Genomic DNA, 15683 nt, shown 5'->3' with positions numbered 1-15683 from the left:
TTTTCATTCTTCTGTTAAAAATTACCGTTCTGGAGATTTTGGTCCGACAACAGTGATGTATTCATTAAACTCTGATTACTTTAACCTCTTTGAAATAAACATGCCAAGCCAAAGCCAAGTGGAGTCTGCAGAAGACCAGTCATAGAAAAAGGCCTTAAAAATCACAATAATTAACAACTGTATTAAGAGCAAGAGTCAAAAAATACTACTAAAAAAAAAGACTCAAATTTTATGAAAAGTTTTTTTTGCTCTCCCATTTTATGCTCAATCACTTCCAAAGACAAACTGGGAACTTATTTTATAAAACAATCCAACAAACATCTTTCCCTTCTGCCACAATCCTTAATTCTGTACAGTGCAACAAGGATCTACTTCAAAGACATTACAAATTAAAATAATAATATAAAAAAAGGAAAAACAACAAGGTGAGTGGGACCAGGTAAATGTCATGTACCTGATATAATAGTGTGGTCAGAAAGTGTTGTGGTTGAAATGCATGAGTCGCTGTTTTTAAACATTGGCCACGAAGGGGGGTTGAAAAACAACGGCACTCAAGGGTCCATCGCCATGTGTGTTGCCTGGCAACACTGTCCAATCTCCCAGCAGGGGGAGTTGACACCTTGCTCACTCATTCCATCTACGTAGCACTTAACAGCACCATTCCAGCAGCTGGCATCTTATAAAAGGGAAAAACTGACTAACAGTGGGCCTTAAAACATGCACGCTAAGTTTCTTCGTTAGGAAAGTAATTGTTGAGGTCAGTAGGTGCCTTGAGAGAAATATCAGGTTCGTATATCATTTGAACCACTTAGTCTTTTTTTATTTGTTTTGGGTACACAGGGAAGGGTCACTGAACACTTAGGCGTAGATGAGAAAGGATCCTTTTCCCTTTTAGACAGCGTCACAAGTGAGGCATCTGGAGTCGGAGGTGTTTGTGGGTATATGCTGCTCACTCTTTCACGTGAAAGGTTAGTCAGCGAAAGGAAGTGGCAGGTCACCCACTTCTAGGGCATTCGATGCTTGGTGACATGCTGTACAAAAAAACTGCAGTAGAAAAACACAAGGGACTCCTTTATAGGAGTGGAGAGTAGCTCTCAAAGGCAGGGTGTGATTACAGAGGTACGGGAAGGTGAAAGGGCTGCACAATATACTGATCATTAATTGTGATTGTAATAGTGATATGCAAAAGCTTGAACAGCTCTGGACAAATGACATTTGGTTAATTCTCTAACAAAGTGCACAATTTCTACTTATTTGCCAAGTTTAACAAACTGGAAATAAAAAGTATAAAAATGATAAAGTTATAGCCATAACTTTTGCACAGGGCACATTTCATCTTTTTTCTCTCCAATATGATAAATTCAGTGAATAAATAGTAATTGTGCATTAACATGTGTTTCCTGTAGACGATGCGTTACCTTACTTTTACTTAGAAAATCAACAAAACGAAATTTGACCAGGGGGCGCTCAAATTTTTTGCATTCGACATTATATAAGCCCTCAAATGTATCACTGTTTTCAGTGTATGCTGTGAACATCCTGACCAATTCTGACATATTTGCCAAAATAATAAAGGCCCGTTTTAATCATGTCAGGGGAGCTCCACCAAATTTCTGCATAATAAAATTCACAAATGCTGTTTAAGATGCAAAGAAAGTCAGAGTGGTGTGAAATGAAATTCACAATTCTAAGACGACATAGAGAGTCAGAGCTGTTTACAGTGATGGAGACAGGAACCACAGATCTGATGCTAATAAAGCTAGCTCTTAAAAAGCTCATTTCATTATATGAAATGGTTACGAATACACTGCTTGGTGCCTGACACTGTTTTTGGCATACAACATTTTTTTAAAACTCATTCATATTAAAAGAGGTATATGTAGGACACCACAGGGCAAAACAGTCCCCACAGAAAACATTCTTTCACATTTACCACTATTTTACCATTATCAACATATAAGAACTCCAGACACATGTAGGTTCGCTGGTCATTTTGAATAGTAAATGTCTACAATGTAGACGTTGTGCCCCTGGCTCCTATCATCACTACTACAAAGCAATCAGAGTTAACAAGTTTCTCTACAGCGAAGTATTTAACCACAGACTACTCAATGACAGTTTACATCTCAATGATTGAATGACATAGAAACATAAAAAAATAAAAATGGTGGAATTCCCCTTTAACGGTACACCCATATGGGTGTTACATGCTGCAAAGCATACTCCAATCAAAATAGCCAGGAGTATAATCGCAATGTAAGTATTTCAACCATACTGTGCAGCCCTAGACGGGGTTTAGCGAGAGGTAAGGGTGCATATCATTCCTATAAGCACCAAGAGGACATGCAAAGTCTGTATATTGTCTTCCCGGCATTTTCACCCACATCGGAATAACACTGCAAATAAACAGGACTGTGAAGGCACATACAGACTTTCCAGTCCACTTACGCTGAGGGAAAGTGTGATTCCTTCCTACTCCTTTACCGTAGGTATTCTAAGCCCTGAATGTGGGATTTTGTAGGGATAAACCATTCAGAGGGAAGGAGTGTTTAGGAGGTTTATTTTTGTGCATTAGGTCTTCTTAGCGCCCAGTCTCTTGAAGACACTGACTGTCCCAGCGTCCATCTGAGCCCCGTGACAGTCCCTGCCTGTCCCTGTGCTACTGCTAACTTTGGGGCTGGCTAAAGCAAAGCTTCCCTGAGCTTTGCTTCTGCTGCTGGTGACACGGCTATCCTGCGTATCTGCTGACTGGCCAGCTACAGGACTGGAGGTGGCAGGACCGGAGCTGGCTGATGGAGCCTTACCCAGCCTCTGCATCACACTCAGCTTGGGCACCCCCTCCTGGCCAGAGGAGGTAGAGGAGGGTGTAGGCGGAGTGCTCTCTGATGGAGGGGTAGTTTTGAATTTGTTGCCCAGGCGGTACATGGCGGCCGTTTCAGATTTTTGTGCAACAGGCTCTTTTTTGGAAGGTGGTGGGGGTCGTTTAAGGACGCCAGCGTACTGCAACACTGAGCCTTCACCGTCGCTGTCTTCTTCCCCATCACCACTAGCACCGTCTCCCACCTTCTTTTCAGCTTCCTCATCGTCGTCTACTTTGCCCAGTCGACTGAACACTCCTGTTACCTGCTGCAGAGGGAAAGGGGAGTAGGGGGGGAGGTAGGATGGAAACAAAGGTGAGAAAAACAAGAAAGGAACATGGTCAGAAAAGAATGTGCTTTCAGAATCACTGCAATATAGGGTGGCAATGATAAAATTAAAGTTGTTTAGTTAAGCTGAATTATATTATAAAATTCAATTGATGCACCTGGTCACTACACAGACAGAACCTGGAATGATGGCAGAATTGTGATGGGGAGGAAAAAGTAGGAGATGTAACTGAACAGTTCATTGTGAGCAAAAAATTTTTTTTTAATGGTGTTTTATCTCAAAATATGAATGAATCATACTTGTAATGAGTGAGTTAACACAAGTTAGTACAATAAGTGACTTCTTACATCCTTTAAGTTATATTAACCTCTTATTCTCCAAGGTATATTTTGATTTCTCCATCTGAATTTACGTGACCGTTTACGTGACCTATTACGTGACTACGTGAATCAACTTATAATATATATTTATTTTTTTTAAAAGCTCAAATTCACAGAAAGTGTGTTTTATGATCTACACATTGCTATATGTTTACAATTTACTGCTGAAAGCCAAAAATCTTTGTATAAACACTCTTTGTATTATTTTATAAAAATAATTTTTACAGAGCAGATCACTGAAGAGACACCATCTGTTTACAGTTTCCCAGATTTGTGGAAAAATGGGTCAACTTTCAGTAGACAAAAAAAAGTAGTGAGTGCACCTTCTTTTATTATAAGGGTTTAAAATGACATCATCTATTTAACTGGAAAGAAGAGTTACAGCCTCATACGACACCCAGCTTCTGAAGGTATCTTATGAAATATGAAAGTTCTGAAGAATGACAATGTGCGTTTTGGAATCACCGGTGGTTCCAAGGAGTTTAAGTGGTTAACTCAAATTTAAAGCACCCTAATTGATTAATTAAGCCAAAAGTAACTGATTATTGAAATAATTTAGTTGCAGTCCTACAGCAATCAACCCAGCCAAGCTTTGGCAAGGTTAATTCCAAAAGCCATAAAGAACTGACAGACAAATTACAGTCAAATGTATGGAGCCCCCCTGGTGACATCCTGTATAAATAAAAATATTGCATGGCCACAACTTAATAAGGGGTGAAAACAAGGTAATTAATTCATGGCCACAACTTCATAAGGTGTAGGAAAGAGATCCTAATGCTTGGCCATGACTTAGTTGGCATGATCTTGTTTCCATGCCTTAGTTGTGGCCGCAACAATTCTCATTGCCACAGCCTAATAACTCATGGCCATGCATTGTTCTTAGTTATATGGGATGTCACCAGTAGGGCGCCGCAACAGTGAGGAAAAAATAAATACATTTTTTTGTATCCCTCTGTTGTATCCTGCATGTAAACATGGTCACTAAAGCCACTTTTTATCATTTGAGAAATATCACTAAAGTTAGGCCTTTTCTGTCTTAGAGTGACAGAGAAACTTGTTCATGCTTTTGTTACAAGCAGACTTGATCACTGTAATGCTCTTCTAACTGGACTTCCTAAGAAGACTACACATCCCTTACAACTCGTACAACATGCAGCAGCATCCTAACAAGAACAAAAGAAGAACAAAAAAAAGAAGAGAGGTCACATCACTCTGGTTTGGAAAGGACTGCACTGGCTGCCTGTTCTGCTACTAGCTTTTAAAGCTCATAATAACCTTAAAGCACCTGCTTCCATCACAGTGTCTGTCTATGTTCCAGCATTTAATCTAAGATCTGCAGATAGTGGCCTTCTACACATACCCTCTGTAAAACACAGAAAACACGGAGAGACTCTCTCAGTTATTATGCTTCTAAACTGTGGAACTCAATTGCACCTTTTATTAGACACTCAAGCTCAGTGCTCACTTTTAAGAAGCACCTAAAAATGGATCTTTTTAACTTAGCATTTAATTAAAACTCTACATTTTGTGGTGTTTATCTTGCAATTTGATATGTTTTGTTTTCTTCTGATTCTAAATAAATACTAATGATTTCTTGTACAACTATGTTACATCACCTGTCTGTAAACCTGGAGCTGTCACTGCATGAAATGTGCTATATAAATAAAAATTATTATTATTATTATTATATTTAACTTTCACCTTATTGGCTGTAGCAGCATCAGACTTAGACTCTGACCCCAACCTCTCAAACACAGAAGTGCGCTTCAGGCTCTTGGCTGTAAACAGAACAAATGAGAAAGATTTCAGAAAATGTAGCTCTATCACAGTCATATCAGTTCACTGTGTAAGACATTTTATATAATGTCTTCTTAAAAAGCAGGCATACCAAATGCAATGTTCTTCCAGTCATTTGGTTTGAAAGTGTCAAAGTAGGTTCATTCCAGGGCACAGCTTGGTGTTCTGTCTCATTAAAACACCACCAATTCCACGGACTGGCTAATTAAGACCTTTAAGAGCTAAATTCAGTATCAAGAAAAGGGAAAAGGCTGATCTCTTTTGAACTATGGCCTGGATTTTACCCAGTTTCATACCTCTGGTAGAGCACATAAAGCTGGGTAAAGCTGGGATACACTACAGGACTTTTGCCCAGATTTTCAATCTGGCCAAGTCTGAGCTGGTTGGCTTTAGTTTACAGATTTTGGGGCAATTGGAGTTGACAGTTGGGATAAAAAAAGAAAAAGAAAAAAAAAAAAAAAAAAAGAAAAAAAAAAGAGTAGTGTGTGAGGGGCACAGTCTCTGAATTTTTTGCCTCCCGATCGAGTGTCAGATCAGTAGGTGTAGATCAAACGTGTTTATGAGCATAATCTAATAGTATATACTGGTCAGTGACTCAACCCAAACAGATTCCTACAACAGCCAAAAAACAGAGAGCACAAAAAGCTAAATGCAGCAGGTAAATAAAGAAAAATGCCTCATAGACATTTGTGTGTGCAGTGAACAATTTTAATGAACCAAGTTTTAGGTGCAAGCACAGTTGCGTGCGTTTGATGCAGTTCAGGAAGCAAACGTTTGCAGAAATCAGTTGGAAAGTGTGAAATACTAAATCTTTTATAATCCGTTGGGACTTCCAACAGTGTATCCAAGGCTCAAGAAGAACATATCCCATCATGTTTGTAAGATCCAAATCTGCCGAAGCCTGCATTTATGCTAATTAATCTCTACGCACCTTTTTTGGCTTGCTGGGCCAAAATGCGGCGGGTGCGGGCAGTGGTGCCCTTTGGCATATTGATGATATACTTCCCCTCCATTTCTGCTGTGACTCGCCGACGCTTCACCGGTGAGCTGTTTTCTTCATCTGCAGGCTGACTGACGACTAAACAAGAAAAAGGAGAGAAATTAAAGTAAAAACAAACAAACACGAAAGGAAAAGGCTGAACAGTGAGAAATGAAAAAAAGGTGTGAAAACCAGGGAGGTGTGGGCATCAAGCAGATGTCTCCCAGTCACACTGCTGTAATCTGTGCCTAAGACATTCGTGCTCACTGAGAAATAAACATTCACAGTAGGCTAACACCCGATGACATGGTGACAGCAGAGGCAACAAGAAGGGATGCTAGTGTGAGAAGAGAGGTACCCGCTTTGGCACTGTTGTTGGAGACTGTCACAGAGAGGCGGTTGTCAGAGCGACGGGCGGGCGTGCTCGGTGGGGAGTCCCGACTCAAGGCATTGGCAATCATGCGTGTGGCAGCTAAAAGAGGAGAGCAGTTGAGCAACCACAACAACACACTCTTAATTACTGACAAAAGCACAGAGCTAATCTCAAAGTCATAACCAGGGAACTGGAAAGTCATTTACATTTACATCATGGAATTTTTCCATCAACTATGAAAGATGTGTTTTTTTTTTCTCCCCAGTGCAACATTTCAACTTGTGTATTCAGTTGTGGACCAAAATATTGTTTAAAAAAGTCTCATTTCATTCCATACAAACAAAAACAATCACTGTGAGCACTTGAAAGTGGTTTTCCATGATGTTCTGTTCTGGTCCCAGGATGTAGATTTGTTTACTAAGTGTAGCAGCAAAACTTACCCTCTATAAACACTTGTTTCTAAAGCAGCATACGAGACATACAAACCATCTTACAGAAGAAAAAAAAATACTAACTCAACTAGCATCTCTATAAAATGTACTGGGGTTTAAGTGACAGAGCTACTGTAAAAGCCTGATGGTATAATTTGCAAAACTGCTTAATATATTTAATTTCCTGTCAAAAAGCCATTAAGTACAAGCTACTGATTTTTCAGGAAATTAGATTTAAGATAATCCATTTGTATAACAGGTGTTTCTATCTATCCTTCCCATGTGAGAAGACAACTCACTTCTATAGGTCTGAAAGGATGTGTAGCTGCCAAGAAGCCTTTACTGAGAAAAAGAAATAGACTAAAATAAAACATTTGCAATCAAAGAAGGTGCTGGTGTTCTGAGAACAACTGACTGACCACCCCAGAGTCCAGACCTCAACATCACCATGTTTTTTGGGAATATGTGGGACATGAGAAGCAGAACATATAAAACCAAAGACTTTGAAGGTGTGGAAAAATATCCCTACAGATTTCTCTGAAACACTGAAAGTGAGTCGCCTAAAAAGAATGTAAGCTGTAATAAAGGCAAAGCATGAACACACTAAATACTGAAAAAGTGTATATTTAGATGTTGGGACAACCATAATTTTTGCTGAACATATGCTTCTGCTTTTTCCTCAATGGTGAAACATGAATAAAGTGTATATAATGGCCGCTTTCACACAAAATGACACAAATGAAAGGTCGTCAACAAGGGAAATTGAAAACATCAGGCCCTGGATTAAACAGCGCAAAATGTTTCAGACAGAACAAACACATCCAAGACTGGTTCTGATTTTGCTGCCAAAAGTACTACATAAAACACCAAAAAAAAAAAAAAAACCGTCATCCACACAGCATGTTCAAAGGCTTCAAAAGCACCCAAATAGAAGCAACATGCATATTATCCTATTTGCGTTATAGGGTTGTCTGGTATTCTGGTACTAAAAAATTACTGTGGTACCAAAAACAAACAGTGCAGGGCCATATTTTGCTGATTTCAATGACAAAAATGTGCTTTATACTGCAGCACTGGAAAACACAGCTTCTTTAAGCAGTTACACAGTCAGCATGCTGTGACTCTGTGCTCTGGGGAAAGACACTGCTGAGTCACATATCTCCTAGTGCTGTGTCCACTGTGTTCACTCAGCGTGATGGAAAATGAAGAAATACAAATGTGAGTTCAGATCTAACATGGTGGAGCCAGTATACATTTACATTTATGGCATTTGACTTACAATTTGATTGCTTTACACAGGTAGGCAAAGGTAGCGTTAGGAGTCTTGCCCAAGGACTCTTATTGGTATGTTGTAGGGTGCGTACCCAGGCGGGGGATTGAACCCCAGTCAATACATAGCATGTTCATGGAAAGAGGAGATCATGCAATAACTGTAGCCCCCGCCAAAATTTTCACATCAATCCAACACTACTGGTTTATAATTCTAAGCAAATAAAAATAACAAGGCATTCATTTACATTCTAAAATATTATTCAGTATCAGAACTGCATTGATTCCGGGAGAGTCAGGTTTTGTCAACATGAAATACTCACGAGTGTTGGCAGTGCGTCTCAGCTCAGCCTGAACACTGGTCTGGCCAGAGGAAATGGCTTCAGTGGCCATTTTGCACATGTCCTACACAAAAAACACAGGAAAGAAATGGGTCTGTGTTCATTTACAGTAGAATTAATTTTCAACAATAGCTGCCGATTTCCGGTGACATGAGGCGGTGCGAACGTTGGAGACACAAAGTAGGCAGAGTTATCGCAAAGTGAAATGGGTTTGTGTTCATTTACAGTAGGGCTGTATGATACTGACATAAAATGTGATGATCAATAAAGCTGTCAAATATCATGACGACCATATGAGAAACAATGCGTTTTTATTATAATAGGAGTGCCTCTAACGGGACGTGATGCAAGTACAGATGTTTCTTTGGATGTATAAACAGAAATTTCAAACACATAGCATAATACAAAATTACAAAAGTACCATTCTCCACTGTGCAAAACAAAAAGAAATACTAACAGCTGCTTACATGAGAACTGAAACCACTTTTTTCTGCACTTAAAGACTGAGAAACATTCAGCAGTACCATTACAGCTTTTATTATAAACGCTACAGAAACACATAAATATGCATTTTCATACAGGTGCACAAGAACGTATAACTATTTTATCTTATTTATCCATTTATTAATTTTTACATGTTTGTAGTTCAGGATGGAGAGCTTTGCTGTGCATGTGAGTTTTGCAATTGGCCATTTAGCTGAAGGGGTTCAATCCCAGCGTAGAGAAGCACTCATTAGGCCGTGAACAGTTTGTGCTGGCATTGACTTGATGTTTCTCCTGTGCTGTGTTTAAGTAAAGCTTGTACTTCTCCATCAATGCTGCTCTTAACAATGTGTTTATCATGGAAACTTAGTATAATAAAAATACGATTTATCATGCAGCCCTAATTTATAGTGCATGACATTTAAGCCATATTAACATCTGTCAAAGCTCATATACTGTTTTTGATGAATTAAGACCACAGGGAAAGACACTGTATTGTCACTGCTTTGCGTATTTACAAAATGGTGATTTGTACTGGATATGAATGGTATTTTGCAGGGCATGTAGAAATTTTAGGATGTGCCACATTGCCTGTAACACAAAAATATTAGGCCAAGCAGGCTCAACATAATTTTAGCCAAAGTTATAGGCTTCCAGTATATCTTTCTCCCAAGTGGGATAAGGCTGCAGTGAATCATAGAGGCACAGTCTGAAAAGTAGGGCTTGGCAAACACATCTCCTGTAGAGTCACACCATCTCCCTATTATGATGCAGTCTAAATACTGACTGTTCTTGGCCTTTATACTGTATTATTCTACCCAACTTTCTGATCTGTAACTCTGTTTGAGAGTCTGATCTGTTTGAGAGTGATGAAAATGCCCAACAACCCAAAGGAGGTCAACAAATCTTTTGTTTTGTCAAATTCTTGGGTTCTCATACAAATCTCCACAAAGTTGTGGTCTAACAAGCCTGAAAAATTCTGTCATATACTATATTGTCTATATTAAATGCAGAGCTGGTTTTAACAAATGCCTTTTTGAGCTTGGATTGGAAAAATTAAAGCTGTATATATAATTTTGTGATCTAATACAGAAGCGATATCTGTAGAATTCCAATTATCGTTGAGATACTATTTATGGCCGCCAAATGTGAGAAAACAAATGGATTTTAAACACAAATACTGTTCATTTTGCTCCAGCCATCAGATGCTTTGCCCACCTGTCTGTAGACATGCTTGGCATGTTTGAGAATGGCTATGATGTCCCCGATGACTGTAATGCCCAAATCCATCATGATCTCCTTGCTGAGATCCATCAGCATGTTTTTCTGAATTCTGAACAGAGCAAAGAGTCGTTGTTTACAATCAAACAACCACAGAACAAATGATTCAAGAGGAACTACACACTGTTTGCAATGTGGCTCTAGGTTTTTGCTTATTACAAGGATCTTCCCCTCAAAAAACACCCCACACCTGTAAGCTATATAAAGATTAAGGATGTAACAATTCAGACTGATAATTCAAATCTATGTGGTTGTGTCCCTATTATGGGAACTCTTGGCTGAAGCTGGTATTTTTGTATATATATCTGCCAATGCATGAAATTAGGACTACATCTAGCTAAATTATCATCACGTAGCTTATAATGTACTTCTATAGGCATACAAAAGCTACAAAATTAGTAAAATGCAAAGATTACAATTAAGTAAACAGTATACTAAATACAAATATCAGTTTGCAACATCAGTCAAAACCCATCCTTGATTCAATATCTTGATACAGCAAAAATAAGTAGTGCCTAAAAACAACTCTTACATTAACAAGCAGGTGTTTCATTAGTGGTGTGAACGCAGGGTAGCAGCTTAATGCATGTATTAGTCAATGCCAGGATAAGGTCTGTAATTGATACTGTTAAGAGGAGGTACTTACCTGTTGTCTACAAAAGACACAGCATAGTTAACAGCCAGGCCAGGTGGGATTCCTGCATCTTTAAAAAACTGGATCCACTCTGAAGTGGCTAAGGAAGAAAAGGAGAGTTAAAAAAAATCTGAACAACTGTTCAAACCATCATAGGCAGCGTGCTCATGAACTTTTCTGAGCATGCTCCCTAGAGTGAGGCGTTAAAATACCTAAAGTCTTCAGAATGCCATTCGTTTGAAACACAAATGAACTCTATGGACTGTGAATGAGGCTGGACAGCTTCAGTCTTTGAAGTTCAGCACAAGTGTCAAACCTCACCTCAGTCCAGGAGGGCCACAAATCTGACACCCCTGTAATCCAGTCTCCGATTTTAAATCAGACCATCAGACTCGCAAAAGCCAGTCGTAGGTCAGCTGCACAGGAGAATCTCCCAAGGCAGCTCACACACTTCTGAATGGAGCTGCAGAGACTAATCTGTGCTCTGCTTTGAATCTTGTGGTGGGTATCCTGACAAATAACACAATCACAGATAATCTAGTCAGCTGATAAAAGTGTCAAAGTAGTATGCTAGCAAGCTGGGCTGGTTTAGTCAGAGCAGCAATACAAAAATGAGCTTGACTCTTACACACCCAGGAGCATATGTAAAGGGCACAACACCTAAGATTGCCATTTAGAGGTGTGGCTAATTTACAGAACTTTCCCTTTACTCCACATGTATTTGTTCTGCCAAGACAAACAGTGTGTTAAGCCAGTGTTTTGACAAATTGTGCTATTCTGTCTAAATGTCCTACAATAGCACATAATTATAGGCAGCACCCTCCATTAAACTGTAGGTATGACATTTTAACAGCCTAAAGCACCCCGTCAAAAAAATACTACCAGCATTGAAATGTACATGTAGGATGAACTAACAACCTAAATCACCCTATCAGGAAATGTTCCCAGCATTAAAAGAATAAGCAGAACACTTTGGTAGCCTAATTCACCTTTATCCAGGGGTCAGTTGCTTTACTGAGCTGGACAATACAACAGACTGTACAATACACTGAGTAAGTATGAGTTAATATTAAAAACACAAGTTGGTGCAGGAGGACAAAATGTTAGAATACCGGCTCCTTTAAATTAGCAGTAGTGCTATGAAGCTAAAAAGCTTTTGGGTTGCACAGACTTTCATGACATGCCTAACCTCAATGTGAGGTAGGTGGAGATAGTATCACTAGATAGCAGATTAACACATTTTCCCCATAAGGAAATCTGATATATATGGCAACATATGGATTTAAAAAATGTGACACCTTAGTATATATGAATTCTCCTTACATCCCTTTAGATTGTGTCATATATGGACATATAAATCAAATTAAATATTTTCAAATGGAAAATAAATTTCAGTCATATGTTTGCATAATATTAGCACATCTGTTGAAACATATATGGAAAAGAAATTCATACACACATCATATGTAGGTGGAATATAAGTTTTTGTTCCATGTATGAAGAATATGTCCAGTATTTTATACTTAGACGTGTGAACACCACATGAATACATGCCTAATCCTTTATTTTGTTTATGATACATGTACATATATGACTTTATAACAGATTTCCATATGGGTAGCCTTCCTTTGTTTATGTAAATAAATCAATTTTCTCTAAAACTGACCCTCTGTCCCCTTAACCACAGGTCCCATTAGGGAGAGCTGCTTGAACACCAGGGCTTTGATGCCGATGCTCATTCAAAATCAGGAAAAACCGAGACATTACAGTTCAACCATGTACTTGTTAGTAGTCATGGATCACTTGAACTCACACACTTAACGACGCTACCCTGAACAAAACCATGGTTGCCAAATGCTCAACGTGTAACGTTTCTCGTGTCCTTGGTTGCTTTCCAAACGCGGTAAAATATCAACATACTAGTATCATTAGCCTAAGAAAATACTCCTGGAAATGCATTAAGGGGTTTACTACACATCAGCGAGCCGAACCCGCTGCTATAAATAACCAGACCTCTCAGAAAACGAAGTTAGAATGAAGCTGAAGCGGCTTCTTATTCGAATTGTCCCGTTCCACCTTAAATGGAGCAAGTTACAGTCTACCGCCCGGGGCGTTATAATAGTAACTGCTGCAGCATTTAAAGTGGCACGGGGAAATTCGAACAAGATACCGGAGAACGTTGAACCGACCTCAGCCTGGTTGAGGGAGTAAAGTTAGGGCAGGGAACTCATCGCCGGTTCCGTCGGCAGTCAATCGGCGCACACGGAGAGAGCTTCGCTAGCTTAGCTTAGCATCTGCCCTCGCTATCACACACAAAACGTGCGCTGTATGCCCTGTTCTCCAGGCGTCCTCATCACCGGGGGCAAGACTAAAGATTCTGGTCATGATTTACACCGATTCAATGTCATTAACCCCGACCCCAGAGCCGCTCGGAGCTCATTTCTTTCTCTCACCTGTTGTCACGGACGCCATCTTCGTGGAAAAAAAGAAAAACGCTCCGTCGTGACGCAACATCCCTGATGTTCGGAAGGAATCGGAAGAACGAAATTTTCCGAGCGCGACGTCACGTCGGACGGTTCTCCGCCCGGGGTTCCCTCCGTGATCGAAGAGATTAGGACGGCCGAAAACACGTGTTTGTGGATATTTTTGTTCCGTGTAGGTTTGTGTTCGCTGGTTAAGCTTTTAGTTTCGGTAAGAAGAATAAAACGTGTGGTTGAAAGCTAGAAAGTTTTCCATTAAACTGATAAACGTGTGCATATACGCGTGAATATTATCTACAGTTCTGTAAAGTTTTATTGTCATTTTTTTTGTAGAAAAATTTAAGGTTTCATTTGGTCCACTCGCGTTATTGAAGAATCTGCTTTCTTTGCTGCTTGTTGACCACTAGGGTGCAGCAAAGCACCATTTATCCAAACGGAGGGCCTCATGTTTTCCTGTTCCAGCCCTGCACTGTTTTCCCATCTTTAGCTAATCACCAGGTCCCTCTGCAGCTTTGTGAATAGATGTAATATTAATATAAGTTTGGATCCCTACTGATTACTGAGTGCACTGATGCCCCCCACAACACCCACCACAGACTTTACTATAAGGCGTCACCCACCCCTTTACCATTACTGCACACCTACACTTCAAATTCTTTAACTATTTTAATCAAGTCAGTGTTTCCGTACAGCTTACGGTTGACAATGTTTACAGTGTAGTTCCTTCATGACTCACATGCTGCATTTACCAGTCCATGCATGTCCATTCACACATATTGTTTTGCTGTTCTGTCTAGTGCTTATTGTCTTGTGTATTTATTGTTATTGGTATTTATTTTCTGGTGTATTTACTGTATATTCTGCTTCACACTGTTGTGTGTCTGCAGTAAATGCAGTTCAGTATCATGTGCTGCTATTGTCTATTTGGGGCCTAAAAAAACACCTTTCATTCCAATGTATTCCAAAGTATATACTGAGGAATGGTCATAATGACATGAATTGGCTTGGACTGTTATTAATGCAATTGCTGAAGCAGTTTTGTGTCATTTAAGAAACAGTTGCGACCTTGTATCAGAAACCATGGAAGATTTCAATGCTAGTGTTATAAACAAAGGATATATTGAGTCCTGGATGTAAAAACCCATTTTTTTCACAAACAGTCTGATACTATTCTGGCAGTTCATTCTTTACTTGAGGTTCAAATTGATTGGAAAAAAGTTATGACAGTGGCAAACAAATACTGAGTTACTTGTAAGGGTAGAGAAGTATAGTTTAATTTAATATAACTCATCAAATGTACTTAGTAGCAACAGTTGTTTTATATAAAATTGGCATAAATTATAACTCTACTTTATGTGATTGTGGCTCTTATTGTGATTGTGCATATACACAAATATGCATACGGTATCTTTTTGTTTGTGTCCAATAGTAAAAAACAATTTTTGATTTTCAAACTTGAAAACTTCAAAATCTGAAATATGAAACACAAGGCAGACAAGGCATTCTTTATATATATATATATATATATATATATATATATATATATATATATATATATATATATATATATATATATATATATACATTAAGTGACATTCTGTGGAAAGTTTTACAGTTTAACTGTAAAAGCAAATTTACAGATTCCCAGTGTAAACACATGAAAGCTGTGTGGACTCTGTTATATGTTTGTGTTGTTTGTACTCGTGAATGTATTGCATGTACTTTAATTGTTCAATAATCCATCCATCCATTTTCTAAGCCGCTTCTCCGTCAGGGGCCCGGTTGTTCAATAATAAAAAATAAAAATAAAAAAGGTCATTGTGGAACTGAACGAGGTGTGTTAGAGCAGGAAAACATGAAGTGGAGCTAACTCTGAGTTACATTTCCAATCTAATAATTATTTCTGTGATTGGAACACAGCCACAGTGGGTGTTTTTCCTTTATTGGATATAGACTTTTTTTCCACATTTGTTTTCAATACGCTACACAGTTCTACTTATGCTGTTACACACCACAGCAGTGTTTCCCAGGCCGGGTCCTGAAGGCGCCCTGCACATTTTAGTGCTTTCCTGACTTTGACACACCCAC

The 15683-nt window shown here is 39.0% G+C and overlaps 1 protein-coding gene across 3 annotated transcripts; it reads right to left on the bottom strand.

Moving 5' to 3' along the window:
• Nucleotides 1-227: 227 nt before the first annotated feature.
• On the bottom strand, nucleotides 228-13651 carry c7h19orf47 (chromosome 7 C19orf47 homolog). 3 transcript variants are annotated; one of them, XM_017708047.2, is made up of 8 exons: nucleotides 13569-13651; nucleotides 11128-11215; nucleotides 10419-10533; nucleotides 8700-8781; nucleotides 6662-6775; nucleotides 6256-6402; nucleotides 5229-5305; nucleotides 228-3126 (listed from the first exon to the last, which is right to left on the bottom strand). In XM_017708047.2, the coding sequence occupies exons 1-8, from the start codon at nucleotides 13627-13629 to the stop codon at nucleotides 2572-2574; spliced, it is 1239 nt and encodes a 412-aa protein (XP_017563536.1). In that variant the 5' UTR covers nucleotides 13630-13651; the 3' UTR covers nucleotides 228-2571. The 3 variants fall into 3 exon arrangements, with proteins under 3 accessions (XP_017563536.1, XP_017563537.1, XP_017563538.1); XM_017708048.2 differs by lacking the exon at nucleotides 13569-13651 and adding an exon at nucleotides 13305-13467; XM_017708049.2 differs by lacking the exon at nucleotides 13569-13651 and adding an exon at nucleotides 11437-11459.
• Between the last annotated feature and the right edge of the window lie 2032 nt (nucleotides 13652-15683).

The sequence above is a fragment of the Pygocentrus nattereri genome, chromosome 7 (assembly GCF_015220715.1).
Source record: "Pygocentrus nattereri isolate fPygNat1 chromosome 7, fPygNat1.pri, whole genome shotgun sequence".
NCBI lineage: Eukaryota > Metazoa > Chordata > Actinopteri > Characiformes > Serrasalmidae > Pygocentrus > Pygocentrus nattereri.
Note: the sequence above shows the minus strand (reverse complement) of the source record. Positions and strands in the feature narration are given on the sequence as shown.

Bases quoted from the DNA above. Each gene is read 5' to 3' on its own strand.
- c7h19orf47 (XM_017708047.2), bottom strand. From the start codon at position 13,629: ATGTTGCGTCACGACGGAGCGTTTTTCTTTTTTTCCACGAAGATGGCG. The intron at 6,776-8,699 runs GTGAGTATTTCA...CTCCTCTTTTAG, and splicing joins GAGACGCACTGCCAACACTC to CTGCCACACGCATGATTGCC. The intron at 3,127-5,228 runs GTGAAAGTTAAA...TTCCCTCTGCAG, and splicing joins ATGCTGCTACAGCCAATAAG to CAGGTAACAGGAGTGTTCAG.